General features: G+C 48.2%; 1 protein-coding gene across 1 annotated transcript; it reads right to left on the reverse strand.

The window, feature by feature from the left end:
• Nucleotides 1–132: 132 nt before the first annotated feature.
• On the reverse strand, nucleotides 133–13,732 carry MORN3 (MORN repeat containing 3). Its single transcript, XM_055322975.1, has 5 exons — nucleotides 13,481–13,732; nucleotides 8,035–8,192; nucleotides 6,082–6,241; nucleotides 2,831–3,015; nucleotides 133–2,565 (listed from the first exon to the last, which is right to left on the reverse strand). Exons 1-5 carry the CDS (start codon nucleotides 13,623–13,625, stop codon nucleotides 2,488–2,490), a joined length of 726 nt encoding a protein of 241 aa, XP_055178950.1. The 5' UTR covers nucleotides 13,626–13,732; the 3' UTR covers nucleotides 133–2,487.
• Nucleotides 13,733–20,225: the final 6,493 nt, after the last annotated feature.

A 20,225-nucleotide genomic window follows, 5' to 3' on the forward strand; every position in this document is an offset into this window, starting at 1 on the left:
CGAGCCAAAATCAAGAGTCGGAATGCTTCACTGAGCCACCCAGGCACTCCAAGAAGAATCTGTTTTTAACGAACACCTCTGGGTGCTCAAACCCAGGCAGCTCAGGGAAAAGCTGGTAGTTAATGGACAGTCTTTCTTTAATTTCAGTTTTATTTATATTTCAGACACAATACATTCACAGGTTCCAAATACAACAATGAAAAGTCACCCTCCCTCCCCTGTTCCCAGGTTCCCAGTTTGCTCCAGAAGTATTCCTTGTTGCCAGAGTATTGTGTTGCCATCTAGAGAGATTTCATACATAAACAAGAACACCTCCTACTTTTTCTGGGGGAGGAGGGGAAGGTAACCTGTACGCTCTGCCACTGTCCTGTGCCTGAAGAGCAGTTAGATCTAGTTTAAGTCCAGTTACTCTCTAGCTCTGTGACTTGTGAGCCTCCCTGAAACCTGTTTCCTCCTCTAAAATAGCGCCAATTGGGATCCCTGGTGGCGCAGCGGTTTGGCGTCTGCCTTTGGCCCAGGGCGCGATCCTGGAGACCCGGGATCGAATCCCGCATCGGGCTCCCGGTGCATGGAGCCTGCTTCTCCCTCTGCCTGTGTCTCTGCCTCTCTCTCTCTCTGTGTGACTATCATAAATAAAAAAATAATAATAAAAAAATTTAAAATAGCGCCAATAATAGAGGACACCCTCAGCAGTTGTTGAGGGGACATGGGAGAGAACATATGAAGCTGTCAGCACAGGGCCTGGCCCCAAGTGAACGTCCTGTGTCCCACGTGGGCCAGACTCAGCTTTCTGATGTGAGAAGTACAGACAGAACCATGCCTTGGGGTCAGGCCACGTCACTTATGATTTAGAGAGCAGAAAGGAAGTAGTGTTTATTGAGCTTTTACTGTGTGCCAGGCACTTGCTGAGGGCTTAGTGAACATCATGGTATTACAGGGTTATGCTTCAGACACTGGGCTGAAAAATTCTATTGGAGAGTGTCCACATTAGAGTGTGTTCAGTGAGATCGTCAACTGCTACCCACTAGTTGTTGGTAATATTTCCCCCTGCCAGTTGTGACAACCAGAGACGTCTCCAGATGTCGCCAAATGTTCCCGGGGAGGGAGAGGAGGTAAAATCACTCTTGGATTAGAAACACGCCTTATTTCATCTTCATGTTAACCACAGTAACCTGAGTGGCAAGAAAGGTTATTGTCCTGTATTTGAGAGGAGGAAGCCTGGGGAACAGAGGGGTTAGGTGCCATATCTGAGAACACAGCTTCTACATCACTGCTGGGATTCACACCCAGGCAGTCTGCTGAGCTCCTGTTCCTACCCATTATGTAAGAGTGCCTTTTATCTTGCGGAATGTTGTCTAGAATTATGCAAAGCTCTTCCCAGACCTCTGCTTCACAATTAACCTCAATACATGTTACTTGTTATCATTACATCTGTTAGCAAATTCTCCAAAAAAAAAAAAACCTGTGAAATCTCCCAAGTGCCATTTTACACAAGGGGCCACTCTGGTCACTTGCTTAGGGTCACAAAGCCAGTAAGTCAGGGGTTCTAGCTCCAGGTGCACATTAGAATCATCTGAGGAACTTTCTGAAGGCCCAGGCTTCACCCCAGAGAAAAATCTGGGCTTGAGTTCTGGGTGTCTGAGCTTTTAAAGTTACCACAGGATACCGAGGTTGAGCGCTTCTGTGTTGGGTTAAGAAGCCAGATCAGGTCTCAACCCCAAATCTCAGTGGCCAATGTGACCAGACATAGGCTCTCCTCCCTGGAGTATGGGAGAGGTTAGAAACCTAAACACACCTCCTCTTTCTCCCCCAGGGTAAATCCATGCATCCCGTGGGGATGTCTTCCCTCTACCTAAAGCCTCTCTCAGAGTTGCACCCTGTCCCTCCCAGTCACACACCACAAGCCCTGGGCTGATGCCACCATGTTCTCTTTTATACTCTTGCCCTCAGGAATTGTAACCTAGAATGAAGGCTGTACCAAGAGGCTCCCCAAAGCCAGCTGGGGAGAGGATAATCCAGTGCTGGGAGGAGTAAGGTGCCCTTCGAGGGTGCCAAAGGTGTGCCCAGAGTCACCCCTCTCTGCTTGCAGAAGCCACACCGGTTTGAGCAGTTGGGTGATGGCCTGGAGTTTCTCCTGAAGCTCTGGTGTGCTCCCTGTGGGAGCAAGGGGCTGGTGGGAGCTAGCGACTCATAGATGCTATACCAACACCCTCTCCTCAAACCGCACCTATACCTGCACTAGGAGGGGCTAGGACAGATGTGCAGGTGCAGGCCTGGGGCAAACCACCCTACTCATGGGTGTTTTGGGGTGAACTGGTCTGCAGGAAATGAGTTTTGAAGGGGAGGAACCCAAAAGAACCAGCTGGATTGCGGGAGGCAAGAGACCTGCCCTCTGGTCCTGCGCTTGAGTTCCATGGCCAAAAGAGAACCCAGGAGCTTCCTCGACCATATCAGAGGCTGGAAAGTATGCCCGCCCCTCACCTGGCATCAATCTTCTTCTTCCTCAGGCTTCTTGAACATGGCCAAGGCTTCCTCCAGCACACCATCAGGGTCTAGAATTTTGATCTGGAGGGAAGCAATAAGGAGTTGGATTGGGGAACATGGAAGGCCCGGGCTGCCAGACTTTGGGGTGCTGTGCACTTTGGAGGTGCTGTCTGCCTTGTGGGCTGCTGCCAGTCTCTAGGGGAATGCCCTGGCTGAAAACAAAACCTTGTCTGTTCCTTGGCTGGGCTGGGCTGGGCTAGGCCTGACCAGGCTGAATGTGGCTGCGAGGGGTGCTGTTTCCTGACTCTCTGGGTGTGGCCACAGGGCCCTGGTATGTGCTGCCCACCTCAGGAATGGGGAACTGGGTGGGCTCAGGGGCCTCATCGCGACCAAAGTCAATCATTGTGCCACACTTGGCCACGTCGTCCACCCAGAAGCCTTCAAACAGTTGACCATGGTCCAGGTGGAAAAAACGGCCCGACCCATTCTTCATGCCTCTCTGCCAGTAGCCCTCGTAGCGGTTCCCGTTCTCTGGGGAAAGGACAGGGTCACATGGGTGCTGGGCATACCTCACCAGACCAGACTACGAGGATGGCTCCTCCACACACCCAGGCCAGACACTGCACCCACAGGGAAAGCCGGAAGGAAACCAAGCCGACTAGAGTACCCTGGGCTGGGCTGCCTGGGGTCTGGAAGGACTAACCTATCAACATCAGAGCCCGGGGGAGTGTCAGTGACTTCCATAATCAGACCTTGTCCACCGCTCACCTCTACTACTTACCTGAACTTGGATGAACAACATCATTTCCTATTTGTAAAAAATAAAGCTAAGAACATGAATAGGCAGTGTTTTTCCAGCACTCATTCTGCACCTGGTTCTTTGCTATGTTTCTGACCTCACTCCTCACGAAAACAGTTCTATGAAGGATAACGGACTCCATTTTTACAGATGGAGCTTGCAAAGCTCAGGGAGTCTGATTGACTTGCTCAAGGTCACAGAGCTAAGAAGTGGCTGAGCCAAGATTTGAAGCCAAGGCCTGTTCATCCCAGGAGCCCATGCCTTCAAGCACAAATTCATTCTTCTGCTCCGCTGATGGTGGTGGTAGTGTAAAAGTAATACTAATAAAGCTAACACCTTAGCTCAGACACAACCATGTGATCTTGGGCAAATCACTTAACCATTTTGTCTTATTTCCTCCTTTGTAAAATGGGGATAACATAGCACCTACCTCATAGAATTGTTGTGGAGATTAAATAAGTCGATAACACGGAAAGGATTTAGAAGAGTATGGATAAACTCTAGATGAGAGGTCAGCAAATTTTTTCTGTAAAGGGGCAGACAGTATTTGTGGGGCACAGGGTCTCTGTCATAGCTACTCAACTCTGCCATTGCAGCGTGAAAGCAGCCATGGACAATATGTCAAAGAATGAGTGAGTCTGGTGTGCCAATAAAACTTTACTTACAAAAACATGTTGAGCTGGATTCAGATTTGGTCCAAGGATCGTAGTTTGCTGACACCTGCTACATACAAGTATGAGCTAATAATATTGTTGAGCACCCACTATTATGTGTCAGGCACCATGCTCAGCACTTTACAAACCTCATTTAACCTTCTCACTAACCCTCCTTAAGTTGTATTTTTATCCTTCCTTTTCAGATGAGAAAACCAAAGCACAGAGAGTTTAAGCAATTTGCCAAGGTCACATAACTAGTCAGAACTTGATCCAGGATTTGAACCCAGGCAAGCTGGCTCCAGAGTCCAGGCCACTAGAAATGATGCACTTAGAGCCCTTACAGTATTTGTGGCCACAACAGGTGCTCACTAAGTGCAGGCTATTACTAGTAGGCACTCACTGAAAGGCACAGAGCTGAGTGCATGGGGGATTGAGAAGCCAGAAGTAGCTGGCTTAAACCCTCCTCAGCTGCCCTGATGTCTCAGTTTGGCCAGATCTCATTGGAAGTTGGAGTCTTGAGTTTTCAGGAGACTGGGCTCTGGTTTGTGTTTCACTAAGCACCTACTATGTGCCAGGCACTGAGGAAAAGGGAACAAAACAGATATGCAGTCCAGGTCCTTATGCAACTCACAGTCCGGAGAGACAATGACACTAGCTTTATAGATAGCATACTATGTGTCAGGCCCCAGTCCTAGTACCTACAATGTGTGTACTACTATTATTCCCATTTTACTGGTGAGGTCACTGAGGCCCAGAGAGGTGGAAACTTGCCCAAGATGACACATCTAGTATTAAAAAGGAAAGGAAGAAGCCGCTGAGGAAAATGTGTATTAGTGGGATGAACAGGGAAGGCCTCTGTGAGGAGACAGTGCAAAGATCCAGAGGATCTTCTTTCTCTTGCAGGAAGAGAGAACAGCAATACAAGGACCCTGAGGGAAAAGTGTGGGAGGAACTGAAAGAAAATGAGTAAGTTTGAAACAGGGATCCTCAGGGGAACAGGGGTGGGAGGCACTCCTATAGGCCTGCAGACCCTGTGGACCACAGACAGTAAGGGCTCTGAACTCTGTCCAGAGGGAAGAGGGAGCTATGGTAAGGTTGAAAACAGGGCAGCGACAAGGTCCAATCTCTAAAAAGCTCATGCTGGTTGCTATGTAGAGAATGGACTAAGTTCTGACACTGAGACAGTTTACTCATTACTCTTTCCTCCATCTAGGAATTTTTTTTTTAAGATTTTATTTATTCATGAAAGACACAGAGAGGCAGAGACACAGGCAGAGGGAGAAGCAGGATCCATGCAGGAAGCCCGACACGGGACTCGATCCCAGGACTCCAGGATCACACCCTGAGCCGAAGGCAGACACTCAACCACTGAGCCACCCAGGCGTCCCTATCTAGGAATGTTTTTCTCTGGCCCAGTGCTAATCAGGCTCCTTCTCTTCCTTCAGATCTGTCCAAATGTCACCTCTTCAGAGAGATAGTCTCTGACCCTAAATCAGTCCAAACAGCCCCTGTCCCCAACTCCTCTGTCATTGTCCAATATACCTCCCAATTTAAAGGGATGTTCCTTAGCATTTTTGACCTCAGAACCAACAGACTACGTTGACCTTGAGCGAGTGACTTAACCTCTCTGCCTCAGTTCACTTGCAAAGTGTGGATGGTAAGAGTACCATCTTACAGAACTTTAAGGTGGATTAAATGAGCTCAGGGCTGTGTAAATGCAGGCTATGATTATTTATGACCATGAGAAAATGTCTTAGGGACGCCTGGGTTGAGCGGCTGCCTTCTGCTCAGGTTGTAATCCCAGGGTCCTGGGATCGAGTCCCATATCAGGCTCCCCACGGGGAGCTTGCTTCTCCCTCTGCCTATGTTTTCTGCCTCTCTCTGTGTCTCTCCTGAATAAATAAATAAAGTATTTTAAAAAAATGTCTTAATTGTTGATGTGCATTGTTAGGCTCCCCCTTCAGAATATAAACTCCCCGAACGCAGGGATCTGGTCTGGTCATTCATCTTAACCAAGCTAGAGTGGGGCTTTCTGGGGCGAGGCAGGGTACCAGAGGGGCGTGGCCAACCGGAGGGCTGCCCTGAGAGTGTGGCCAGCAGGTCATTGGGGCGGGGCTGGCTGGGACGCGGCTGGACACTTACTCTGGCGCAACATGCCCTCCCCATGCGGCTTGTCTTTCAACCACTGGCCTTCGTAGAGGTCACCGTTGCTGTAGTACATGCGGCCCCATCCGCTGCGCTGGTTGCCACACCACTCACCCTCGTAATACTCCTTGGGTCCAAAAAACTGCATCCCATAGCCCTGAAAACAGGAAAGTGTCCCTGTTCACAGCACGCCCCCATCACTAGGAAAGCCACCCTTATTTTGCCTGGCATCCCAGCCACACACTTGGACTACTTCCCTGCTTCCTTCCTCAACCCTACATCCCAAGCTGATGGTCGCACATTGAAAAAGCTCCCCAGGCTGTCCTTTCCCCTACACCCCTCTCCTACCACCTTCCCTCCGCCCATCATCATTTCTGCCCTCCACTCGCATCCTCCATGAAGCAGCAAGATGCATCGTTACATTGCTCATCTGATCTCGGTTGTCTTTTCTCCTCAGCTCTGATTTGATCCTATTAAAAGTCCCAGATGCCTCCGGGAATCAGACCAAAGTTACAGACTTTTGTCCCCCGAAAAATGAAGGCCACACTTAGCGACCAACCACAGAGAATCATGCACTCCCTGTATATCATACCTAAGGAAGTTGGGTGATGCAGCCCAAGCCTACCCCTCAAAATCCTGATTCTCTGCATAACTTTTAAGGCCCCCATCTGCCCCTCCCATCCCTGTGGGCACACCAACCTTGCTGTTTGACATATACCTTGCTACTTCTGACTACTTTGCTACTTCCCCTTCTCCTTTTTTTCCTCCCTGGTTAACTCTTTGTACCTTTTGGTATTACCTCCTTCAGGAAGCCTGCCCTGAACTCTCGATTCCCGTGGGCTCCCTGTGAAAACGTCTATCCTAACACCATATTGTTGTTTTTATTTTTTTAAGATTTTATTTATTTATTCATAGAGACACGGGGAGGGGGGGCAGAGACACAGGCAGAGGGAGAAGCAGGTTCCACGCAGGGAGCCCGATGTGGGACTCGATTCAGGGTCCCCAGGATCAAACTCTGGGCTGCAGGCAGCGCTAAACCGCTGCGCCACCGGGGCTGCCCCCTAGCACCATATTGTATGTGAATTGTTTATTTGGGGATCTTTCTCCCCACTGGTCAATAAATGATTTAAGCGCAGAGATCGCGAAATCCTTTGCTCTACCACTTCCAACAGTGTGTGACCTCAAGCAAGGCACTTCACCTCTCTGGGCTTGTTTCCTTTTTTTTTTTTTTTTTTTAAGATTTATTTATTTATTCACAAGAGACACACAGAGGGAGGCATAGACATAGGCAGAGGGATCATGCCCTGAGTGGAAGGCAGCTGCTCAAGCGCTGAGCCACCCAGGTGTCCCTCTGAGTTTGTTTCCTTATCAATAAAATGAGATGGACGATGATGATGATGACTTTGTGAGTTGGTTGAAGCACCATATGCCACATTCTGGGATATGGTTAGGATCCAGGCATTTATGGGGATAAGGACATACATGCCTCTGGCTGGCTTCTACCACCAGGACCGTCCTCTCTTGTCCTGTGGCCAAGAGGGTGGCCTCTGCTCTCTTGATCCCACTTTTCCTACCCCCTTCCTGTACAAGTCCAACAGAAGGCAGGTTCTCAGAAAGGAACGCCCAGGGAAAAGAAAGCCAGGAAATGAGTGGGGCAGATGGGGAGGAGACTTGGCCCCCACACAGCTTGGCTGGCTTCTTGTAGCTGCAGGTTACATGGGCTCCTCCCTGGGCCCTCTCCTTTTGCTTCCTGTTTCCTGGGTTTTGTTCTGAGAAGCCTTGATGATTTCCCACCCCTTCCTTCTCCCACGCACACAGTACTCTTTTCCTCCTTTTGTCAGCCCTCCTCCCCTTTCTCCCAGGTCTCTCTGGCTGCTCCCCCCATGCACACACAAACAGAGTCTGCTTTCAGCCTGGCTCACACCCCAGGGCTTGATGGGAAACACTCACCGATTTTTTATCGCCTTTCCACCAGCCAGAGTATACTTTCCTGTGCTTTCCCATCTCTTGGTCAGAAAAGCTGAGGGTGCCATAGCCATCTCGCTTCCCAAACTTCCAGTCTCCCTCATACATGGCTCCTTTCTTCTTCCAGATCTGTGTTCCTTTTCCTGATGACACACAGAGGGGTGGACACTGCAGACATGACAGCCATGGGGCTGGAGGGGCAGGCGCTACGTCTGCCTTGGCCTCAGGGGCCCCTAGAGGACTTGGTGATTCTCCAGGGCTGGGCCAGGGTCTATGCCTCATCTCTAGACCCCCAGCACCAGCAAAAACCCCAAGATTGTTCCATTTCTACAAATAGCAGCTCTCCAGCCCTTTTCCCTGAAGCCAGATTGATAACAGCAACCCCCAAGAAAAAACCTGCCTCTTCTCTTAATAATAATGAGCTTCATTTCTTAATAATACTGAAGGTTGCACCAGAAGGCCAGAGTTTCTAGAAAATGTCCTGAATATTTCTTCAGTTTCTCTTCAGAAACACACATGGGAACCTATGTCCTACCACTCCAGCCTCATCTGTGTCTTCTGCCCCCAACTTCCAGACTCCCCTCCAACCACTATGGCCTTCATACTGTTCCTGGAACCCACCAGATATGCCTCGGCCTCAGGGCCTTTGTACCTGCTTGTCCTTTGGCCTGGAATGCTCTTCTCCAAATATTTAGTCACTTCCTACCTCCTGCAAGTCTTTGTTCAAATCTTTTTGCTCAGTGAGGATGCCCTGCTCATCCCATATAAAATCACAAGCCTCGGGGTGCCTGGGTGGCTCAGTTGGTTAAGGGTCTGTCTTGGCTCAGGTCCTTATCCCAGGGTCCTGAGATTGAGCCCAGCATGGAGTCCTGCATCAGGCACTACATGGAGCTCCCTGCTCAGTGGGGAGTCTGCTTCTCCCTCTGCCCCTCCTCTTGCTTATACTCTCTCTCTCTCTCAAATAAATAAATAAATAAATACAATCTCTTTCAAAAATGTTTGAAAATAAAATAAAATTAGAAGCCTATCCTACCTCTTACCTGCTCTGCTTTTCTTTCTTTTCTTTCTTTTTTCTTTCTTCTTTCTTTCTTTCTTTCTTTCTTTCTTTCTTTCTTTCTTTCTTTCTTTCTTCCTTTTTTAAAGATTTTATTTACTTATTCATGAGAGACACAGAGAAAGAGAGGCAGAGACAGAGGCAGAGGGAGAAGCAGGCTCCATGCAAGGAGCCTGATGTGGGACTCAAACCCGGGAACCTGGGATCACACCCTGAGCCAAAGGCAGGCGTTCAACCGCTGAGCCACTCAGGCATCCCTCTCTTTCTTTTCATATCACTTGTCAACTCCTAAAATATCAGACAATTCACTTATCATTATCGTCTATTGTCTAGCTCTCCACGAGAATGTGCACTCCCCGAGGACACAAACTTCAGTCTGTTTTATTCACTGCTATATTCCCAGCACCAAATTCAGTGCCTGGCAAGTTGCAGGTAAACAATACATGATGAAAAAAATACATTTGTTGAACAAAGGGACAAATAAAATATTTGTGGGCTAATACATGTCTTGGTCCTTACTGGCTCAGGAAAAAAATCCAACATCGCCCCTGTAAGCTTTTTAATAATCTCAGGCAAGTAACTTAACTCCCTGGGCCTCAGGCTCCTCACCTGTAAAACGGGGATGAAAATATCTCATGCGGTTACTCTGATCACTAACTTCATTAAAATAAGGAAAACACTTAGAGCAGTGCCTGCAAATACGAAAGATGTTACCAATTTTGCCCTTGAGATAGAGCCCTCATCCGTTTTCTTTTTTTTTTTTTTAAGATTTTATTTATTATTTATTTATTCATGAGAGTCACAGAGAAAGAGAGAGGCAGAGACACAGGCAGAGGGAGAAGCAGGCTCCCCGTGGGTAGCCCGATACAGGGCTGGATCCTGGGACCAGGGGACCAAAGCCCTGAGCCAAAGGCAGATGCTCAACCGATGAGCCACCCAGGTGTCCCTATCCGATTATTTCCACTTGTACTTCGTCTGGTTTGGGGGAACCAGCCCCTCCTGAGTCTCCATCCCAAAGGTTTGCGCGGGTCTGACTCCTCCCTCTGGCAAGTCTAGCCAATCAGCGTGGGCCACTGAGATTGGTTCAGTGCCGGGCATGTGATCCAAGTTGGTTCAATGAGACCTCTTGCTTCTGGGATAAAGACAAATTTACCATCTCTTAAAAGGTTCTGTATGGCCAGACACCCTGACCTGGCCACTCTCCCTTCGCTGTCTCTGCTCTGGGCACACTGTGTTTCAGTCTGTTCCTTGAACAAGACTTGATACCCCCCCAAAATGCTTCCATTCTGATTCCACTATCTGGAAGACATGCCCTTCTGCCGGGCTAATCCTTCTTATCTTTGTGCACTCAACTCAAACATCATCTGTCCGTGTTCTCATGGCCACTTACATGTCTCTTCTCTGGTCGCTTCATATCCGGGTGTCACCCCTTTTATTTTTACTTTTTATTTTTTGAAGTAAAATAGCCTCGTTTTATTATGTGCAGACTATATATATAAATAAACCACCCACTCTGAAAACAGCAGGTTCTGGCTTTTCCCAGAGTCCTCAGAAACCTCTGGGAGACAGTTCCTTTCCTTAGAGAGCGGTGTGTGTGTGTGTGTGACATCTAGCCACATGCTCCTCCTTGCCTAAAATCTTAAACCCTGTCTCCAGCTCCTCTGGTCCAGAAGGAGGCATAAGCCAGTCACTCAACCTCCATCTCATTCCTCGGCAAAGAATCAAGGAAGGCTTGCCACTCTGCTGGTAATAACACTGAGGAGATTGGTCTTATTCTGAATCTCTTTCAGAGTATCTTGACTAATTCTTCTCATTCTGGGCCATAGCTTTATAGTCCTCTGTGGTTCTCCACCATGTAGTGTACATAGTCAATGAAGTGTCTGAGACAACATGTTTGCTTTGTTTTCTAGGAGGCTGGCTTCTGCCTTCAGGTCATTCATCACATAGGCTGATGCCCCCACTTTTAGCCATGTGACCCTCAATAAGTCATTTCCTCTCTTTGAGCCCCAGTCTCCTCATCTGTAAAATGGGATTTTACTTATTATGCAGGTTCTCTCTGAGACTGGAGCTCCCTGGGGGTTGGCATTATGCCAGATGCTCGGTTCAGGGCCTGACATGGACTAGGAGTGCTGTAGGGGTTAGCAGAGTGCATGAATGAGCAGTCCAGGGAACCACTGGGCACCCAATCCCTGTCCCACATGATGATGACTCTCTTAACTACTTCCAGGATGCTTATACCCTAGCAACCTCCATGGGCTAGGTCAAAGGCATGTGCCTTAAAGAGAGGGGAGGCTGGGTCTGGATTCTCCCACAGGTCCATTTTCTGTAGCCCCAGCCCAATCAGCTCTATCCCTCCAAGGTCCTAGGGAAGGCAGGACTCACACTGAAGGAGGGCTTAGATGGCCATTGTCAACCCTCAAGTTCATATCACCGGTGGGGCAGCGAGATCCAGAGTCACACAGCTGTTCAGTGGTGGAGGCAGACTCAGAACTTCAGGATCCTAATTCCTAATTCCTAATTCCTAGTTCCTGTCTACCCTACTGCTACCCATGAGGACTAAAGCACACATGGACATCTTTAACCACACACAGAGCTCCCAGTAGCTGCATAAAGCCTGGCCTTTAAGTCAGTGCTGTGTCATACACTGGAAAGAGTCAGCTTTCGAGTGCTTCTGAATGAAGAAAATTCTGAGTAGTGGTGATCCCTGCCATGCTCAGCCCTCAAAGAACACTCATAGACCTTTCTGCAGAGACCCTGCGTTACATACATGGAAGATGTCATTTCTTATCTTTACCAATAGGAATTTCCCCACTTTACAGAATGGGACACTGAGGCTCAGAGGGGGTAATTAATCACTCAAGATCATGGTTGGTGGAGCTAAGATTCTGACCCAGGTTTATGAACTCTAAAGTACTTAACTCAGGAAGGCAAGAGAGAAAAGTGGTGAAGAGCAGAGAGTCTGGAATCGCAAGCCCTGAGTGAGAGGCCATACCACCTTTTTTGAATAAAAACTTGTTTTTCTTGGGGCTTTTGGCTGGCTCAGTTGCAAGAGTATGTGACTCTTGATCTCAGGATCATGAGTTCGAACTCCATGTTGGGTGTAGAGATTACTTAAATAAATAAAACTTTTTTTCAGATTTTATTTTTAAGGGGTGCGTGGCTGGGACAGCTACTTAAGTGGCCAACTCTAGATTGATCTCAGGACTGTGAGATCAGCCTCCATGCTCAGCTCCAAGTCTGCTCTGAGATTCTCTCTCCCTCTCCCTCTGCACCTCTTGCTGTGCTCTCTCTCTGAAATAAATAAATTAATTTAAATATTTTATTATTAAGTAATCTCTACACTCAATGTGGGGCTCGATTTTATAATCCTGAGATCAAGAGTCATATATTGTATTGACTGAGCCAGTCAGGTGCCCCTAAATAAATAAAACTTAAAAAAAAAAACATTTTTTTTAGGGCTTAGTTTAAATTTAAAAATATATGTAATTTTTAAAAAGATTTATTAATTTATTCATAAGAGATACAGACAGAAGGAAAAGCAGGTTCCCCACAGGGAGCCTGATGTGGGACTCAATCCTGGGCCCTGAGCCCTGAGCCAAAGGCAGACGCTCAACCACTGAGCCACCCAGGCATCCCTGGTTTTTTTGGTTTTGTTTTGTTTTGTTTTTTCCGATAGAGAGCATCAGTAGGGGAGAGGCAGAGGTAAAGGGAGAAACAGACTCTCCAACGAACAGGGAGCCCAATGTGGGACTCAATCCTAGGACCCTGGGATCAGGACCTGAGCCAAAGGCAGCCACTTAACCATCTGAGCCACCCAGTCGCCCTTGGGCTTAGTTTATATCACAAGGACCCCCATGCCATTTGCTTGTTAAAGTTGCAGTTAAAGCCCCAACTAGTTGTGTGTGTGTGTGTGTGTGTGTGTCTGTGTGTGTGTGTGCATCCTCATTAACCCACTGCTGGTCAGACTCCCATGTCAGAGTTGTTTGAGTCCCCACTGCAAGCTGGTTTGGGGAGGTACCTTGTCTTCCTGCTAGCCAGCCCCAAGTTTAGCCCAGGTCACAGAGCTTAGGGACCACGCTGGAGTCCCTAGAACCCTGGTCATGGTTTTGCTTGGTATGTCAAGACCATTTTGTCCCCTGCCGATCCTTTGTCTTGGCTCACCTGACGTCTAGGGTGAATCTGGTTCCAGAGCCCCAGCATGTGGAGACCCCTAGCTGGCCCAGGTCTGCAGCCTTCACTCCTAGGGGGAGCCTTGGGGACACATCTCCTGTCCCCAGCAAGCTCTGCTAGCTGCTTCCATGGCCCCAGGCTGGCCCTAGTCACCCACCACTCTGCATTGCCCCCACTCCCTGGGGCCCCTGGAAGTCCCCCACTCACCATGTTTCATGTTGTCCTTCCACTCGCCCACATAGCAGTCACCATTGACAGCGTACACCTGGTGCCTCAGTCCATTCTTTTGAGCCTTCTTGTCCCACTCCTTCCATGGGGGCTCCGACTTTTGCAAGCCCTTGGAGATAGGCATGTTGGCTGCTTCTGTGGGGCCAGCGGGTGCTAGCAAAGGGTTAGGGACATCAGGGGCTCAGTGTGCCCATAGTAGTGCCAGGATCCTGGGGCTTCCTGGGGAGGCACTTGTTTGGACCCAAATGACATGAGTCCTAGGTGTTCTGAGTCCCCAGGCAGATGAGCAGCCCTTCGTGGGGCACCCTTCTGTGCTGGACTGACCCTTGCCTGTCACCTCCTTTGCATTTCTAGGACCTCCCTGAGGTGTGTCTGATGACACAATTGCTTGGGAACCCAGGGAAACCAGTATAGGAGGGGGATTTGTGATGGCATCAGGAAGAGGTTGCCCCCAACTAGTGGTTGATAGTTACATATTTAATAACCAGCATGACCAATCAAAGTGGATGCTGGTCCTAAGGCTAGAGCTTGGCCTGGAGGCCCAGTGGTGAGCATTGGAATCCATTCCAGGAGAGTTGTGGAAGTGAGGAATAGCCAGGCCACTCCGGGCTGGCAGACAGTTGCTACAGCACAGCCTGCAGGGACACCTTCCCCACACCCAGTATGCAATACTGGAGCCCCTTTGGTCCTGCCTTATCTGTTAGAAGGTGCTGGAAATGTCCAGGGCCTGGCTTTAGAGGCTGTCAGGGGAGCCCACCAACTAAAGACACTGCTTCTAGGGTGACCAACTATCTGGATTTGCCTAGGAACTGAGGGGTTTCCTAGGAACTTAGACTTTAGTGCTAAAACTGGGTCCCAGGCACACCAGAATCATCCTTCTACCTCTGCCCAGATACTCTACTTGTTTGTCTTATTACATGGTTAGATCTTTCCATCAGACCAGGGCTCTCTTCCTAATCGTGCCTGATGGGGTTGTTGAGAAACTTTAGGTGGTCTAGGGTCTCTCCTTATTCTGGGAGCCCCCTGACCTGTGCTCTCATGTCCCTAAGATCTCCAGTGCAAACGGTCATGTCTACCTGTCTATCTCCATGGGGCTGGTGCAAGGTGATAAATGGTCTCCTTCATATCAAGGGGATCTGTTTCCCCTCAGCAAATACCATCATCTATCCTGCTCCATTGGTTTGGGGAATACACACACGCGCGCGCGCACACACACACACACACACACACGCCAGCAGAGCTAGCAGTAGGGGCTGGAGTGAAATATTTTACCACTAGCAAGAGAGGTGCTAACCTATTAGAATGACCTCTGGGCTGAGCAACTTTCAGATCATGGTGTCCCAGGCATCCACCCATGCAGGGTCAGCATTATGGGTGTGCAACTTGTACAGTTGAACAGGGCCCACCCTTAGAAGGGCCTGTGCTTTGTTTATTTCTTTGCTGTGCCTGTTTTTAAATTCTTTTTTTTTATTTTTAATTTTTTAAAGGATTTTTATTTATGTATTCATGAGAGACAGAGAGAGAGGCAGAAACAGGCAGAGGGAAAAGCAGGCTCCATGCAGGGAGCCCGATGTGGGACTTGATCCCAGGACTCCAGGATCATGTCCTGAGCCGAAGACAGATGCTTAACTGCTGAGCCACCCAGGCGTCCCTAAATTCTTTTTTTTTTTAAAAGATTTTATTTATTTATTCATGATAGACACAGAGAGAGAGAGAGAGAGAGGCAGAGACACAGGCAGAGGGAGAAGCAGGCTCCATGCCTGGAGCCTGATGTGGGACTCCTGATGTGGGAATCCAGGGTTCCAGGATTGTGCCCCGGGCCTAAGTCAGGCACTAAACTACTGAGCCACCCAGGGATCCCCAAAAGATATATTTATTTATTCATAAGAGACACACAGAGGTAGATGCAGGACTTGATCCCTGATCCCAGGATCACACCTCGGAGCTGAAGGTAGCCCTGAGCTGCAGGCACCGCTCAACTGCTGAGCCACCCAGGTGTCCCTGTTTTTAAATTCTTAATACTTCATGAATGAGGGCTGCCTTTTTCATTTTGCACTGGGCCCGAACCTCAAGGAGTTCCTTCTGTTGGGCTATATAGCAGGGTCTCCAGGAGTCTGACCAAGCTGACCAACCACACTGGCTGGCCCATATTTTGACAATCATGCCTAGGAACAGGGTAAGCAGGGATCCCTGGGTGTCTCAGTGGTTTGGCACCTGCCTTAGGCCCAGGGAGTGATCCTGGAGTCCCGGATCAAATCCCACAATGGGCTCCATCTGCTTCTCCCTCTGTGTATGTCTCTGCCTCTCTCTCTCTCTCTCTGTCTGTCTCTCATGAATAAATAAATAAAATCTTTAAAAAAAAAAAAAAAGGAACAGTGTAAGTTTCTCCTGGCAAAGAAAACAGTAGGGACAAAAGTTGGAAGGGAGGAAACACTTTCAGGCCCTAAACTTAACATTTTTCTTTTTTTTCAGTGATGAATCTTCATGTTTACATTAATTCACTTTTTTAAAAAATCAATATATTTATCCGAGAAAGAGACTACCTGTCTTACTATAAATTGAAAACCAGTATCAAATACCCTAAGGGGAAGGCACTGTTAAAATAAAAATACTATAAAGAAACCACCTTAAGTCCTAGCTAGATATCGTGGCTTACAGTTGAGATTAGCAAATATTCAGAAGGATGTTAAGGCCATATTAGCCCCAAACTGACACTTTCTCCTTGGTTTACTCAGTACTGTGAGAACCTAGAACCTAATAACTTTTTTTACGATGTCGCTAGGTGTTACTTAATGCCCCATCAGTGTCATATAAAATCCTCTGTCCCACTCTTTCTTGGGAACAGGGATTCTGCTCAAGAGGAGGTTGCAGTCTTAATACGTGAGCTACCGAAGGGAAAAGAAAGTTTTGTGTGTGTGTGTGGGGGGGGGCATTAGTTTTTTTTTTTTTTCATTAGTTTTGATTCTAAGTAACAATAAATTAACCACAATGGAAGTTGGAGGGGCGGGGTCCAGGGGCTGGGGGGCCATCCCGAGCCCCACCACTACCACTTGTGCCAGCTCACCTGCGTCCGCTCACCTGTGGGGCGAAGCCTGGATCTGCAGCCCCTCGGGCGGGAGCGAGGGGGTCACAGCCTCCAACCTCGGTAACAGAGCGCAGCGCGGGCTCCGGCGTCCGCGGCCGGCTGGGGTCGCTATGGCAACGCGGGGCCCAGGCGAAGCCCCGCCCCTTCCCGCGGAGAGCGCGCGCTTGCGGCCGGCGGGGCGCTGATCCGCGGAGGCGGGGAGACGTCGTAGGGCTCGTGGAGCTGCAGTGCCGCTTGGCACATGGGCCCAGGGCCGGAAGGCTGCTGGGCGAGCCCGAAGAGCCGATTTCCGCGGAGCGTGGCCCCTGTGTGCCCGAGGAGGCTGCTGCGCCCCGCATCTGGGGCTCCCCGGGGCCAATACAGCGCCCTAGCGGACAGGGCAGGATTAAAGGCTTTTCTGCCATGTTTCAAGACAAAGCGGTAAAATCGGAGAGGCAAACCAGCATCACACTAGTCCTTAGTCTTGGGGGGGTGTGCTAGACACCTTTAAGAATCAGAGAAGCGGCGCAGACCCGCCACCCCTTGGGGATGCGTGTATTTTACATAGACACAAGTCAGCCTAGGTCTTTCCTCGCTCTTCAAGAGTCACATCTTTACATCGGCTCCCCTGGTCACTCTGAGTAAAAGCTACCGTCCCTGCGGTGGCCTTCAAAGTTCCCCTTCATCGGGCCACCCTCCCCCTCCCCGTTCCTCTGTGACCCTGTCCCCTACTTGTGGCAACCAGTCTCAGTCTGCTCCAGCCACCATCTGCTTCCTCGCTGTTCCTGGAAAATGCTGGGCACGTTCCTGCCTCAGGGCCTTTGTCTTTTCTGGGCCTGCTGGCAGGACATCTTCATCTCTTCCTACAGATAGCAGTCTAGATCATCCCTTCCTCTTCAAGGTTTTATTCAAACGTCATCTCAGTAAGAGGAGTTTCTGGACCACCTTTCCCTCCCACCACTTTTAAGTAATCTCTACACACAACGGTGGGGCCTGAACTGGACACTGCTATCAGGAGTCACATGCTTTACCAGTTGAGCCAGCCAGGAGCCTCTGGACCATCCTGTTTAAAACTCGTGTCTCCATATACACTTTACAACCCATTTTCCTGTTTCCTGTTTTCCCAGCCTTATTCCTGTTTCATGTGGTATAGCACTGCTACACACACACACACACACATATTATATATATGTATATATAATATATATAATCTTTTTTTAAAGATTTTATTTATTTATTCATTCATGAGAGACACAGGAGAGAGGCAGAGACACAGGCAAAGAGAAGCAGGCTCCATGCAGGGAGCCCGACATGGGACTCAATCCTGGGACTCCAAGATCACACCCTGAGCCAAAGGCAGATGCCCAAACACTGAGCCACCCAAGTGTCCCTATATATAATCTTTTTTAAAAGAAATTTTAAAATATTTTACTTATTTGAAATATATAGAGAGCACAGAAGGAAGAGAGAAGCATTCTTCCTGCTGCTGAGCAGGAAGCCCAACATGGGGCTCAATCCCAGGACCCCAGCAACATGACTCGAGCCAAAGGTAGGCATTTAACCACTGAATCACCCAGGTGCCCCTTTTCTTCTAACTTTCAATTGAAAAATTTCAAACACACAGAAAGCATGATAATAGTACAATGAATACCTGTTATAACCTCTGCCTAGATTTGACAATTATTGGCATGTAGCCATATTTGAAGTCAGAGAAATTCTTGTGTTTTTTCACTGCTGTCTCCCTTGGACCCAGATGAAATGCCTGGCACCTAGTAGTTGCTCAACAAGTATTTGTCAAATGAATAATTGAATGACATACTTTTAGAGACTCTTGCTCAGGAGTCTTCAGGTTAAGAATTCCTGCTAGATAGAGACAAAGAAGAATCTCTAGGGCTGTTTGTGGAAATAGTATCCTGCCCAGGACTACACAGCTTGCCCTTGTTGCTTGCCAAGCTATATGCCCAAGGGGCTGTGTTCTCCTGAAGGGACACATTTTTCTGATTTGCACAAAGGTACAGTATGGGCTAGAGGCAGACTTCTTGGGGTGGAAGCTTCCTCCTGCTGTACAGAAGTACTTCTATCTTGCCCCAAATTGTGCTCTCTCTCTGGGCTATTTATTCTAGGCTTTACCCCCAATACCTAGTGCAGTCCTGGCACATAGCATGTACTTAGTATGTATTTATTGAAGAAAAGAATGGTAGATGTGCTGGTCATTGACTGTTTTGTCCTCTGTTTAGCAGAGAGCTACATCCTGGCAGCTTCATCTTTCTCTCTGCCTCTAGTCAGTTCACATCTGGCTGCCTTCAGCCAAACAGTAGACACTTGCAGGAGACTGTGTGGTGAACAGGAGGGAGGGAGAAGTTGGGGTATTTCTTCCCTTTTCTCTCTGCCTCAGGTGGTGTCTCTGTAGCAGAGAGTGCATCTGGTTCCATCTCCTGTCCACACAGGTCCAGCGCCTGGGCTCTGTCACCACCTCCTCCCTTTGTCCCTTCCATCTTAGGGACAGTAGTGGCTTTCCTCCACTGCTCGTATTGGGACTGTCTCCTTTGTCCATAGTACTTTTTTACTGCATTGAACAACTTTGGAACAAATTCCCTCCCCTCAAATTCCCTTTGTCCAACTACCTGGCATGGAGTTTGGTTTTCCACCTAGACTCTGATGGATTAATACAGTATTACAGTCAGGTGACCGATAATACTGAAAATAGGTAACCTGCTGACCAGCTGACCTGATGCAGATGACCTGACAGACAGTACTGGTGAGACAATACTCTGAGCCTTTTAGAGCTCTCTTTCTAGGTGTGTGTGCACAGCCCCTAAGGTCTACATGGTCAGCTTCTTCCAGCTCTGGCTCTTCTGAGGACTGTCCTCGACCTACTGGAGCCACTTCGCTGGGCAGAGAACTGGAAATATCCAGGGATCGATGCCCCATCCAGGGTAGCCTGTAGATAAGGATACAGGAGTGGGAAGACCCCTGGCTTCAAGACTGAACAAAAGTAGGTGTAATTTTTTTTCTTTTTGTGTGTGTATGATTTTGTGTTTATTGTGGTAATACATACATGACATAAAAGTTACCATTTAACCATTTCTAAGTGTACAGTTCAGTGGCATTAGTACATTCACAATATTGGGCAACCACCACCTATTGACCAGCCATCTATCTGTTTCTAGAACTTTTTCATCATCCCGAACTAAAATTCTAGGCCATTACATGGGAACTCCCCACTCCCTCCTCTCCAGCCCCTCATAACCTCTATTCTATTTTCTGCCTCTATGAATTTTTCTATTCTGGGTACCCCATGGAAATGGATTCATAAAATATTTGTTGAAATGATCTTTGCTTTAGACTTCCTCATGGGATCAGGCTGCATTTACTTGGCTTCTTCCCTACCCAAGCTCCCCCAAGTATTAATCCAAATTAATCAATTTCTCCTGGGAACACTTCCTTAACAAATCATTTAAATATTACTATTATTTTTTTCTTTTTACAAAACTGGGGTCAACTTGTGACCACAGAAGAAACACCTCTGACCCAAAGAATGGCAGAATTTTTTCCATGTTGAAACACATTTAGGAACACAATTTTAACATCTGAATAGTACTTTGTTCACCAAACTCCTATTGATGGGCATTAAATGTATTGCAATGTTCTCCATTATAA

The sequence above is a fragment of the Nyctereutes procyonoides genome, unplaced genomic scaffold, assembly GCF_905146905.1.
Source record: "Nyctereutes procyonoides isolate TBG_1078 unplaced genomic scaffold, NYPRO_anot_genome, whole genome shotgun sequence".
NCBI lineage: Eukaryota > Metazoa > Chordata > Mammalia > Carnivora > Canidae > Nyctereutes > Nyctereutes procyonoides.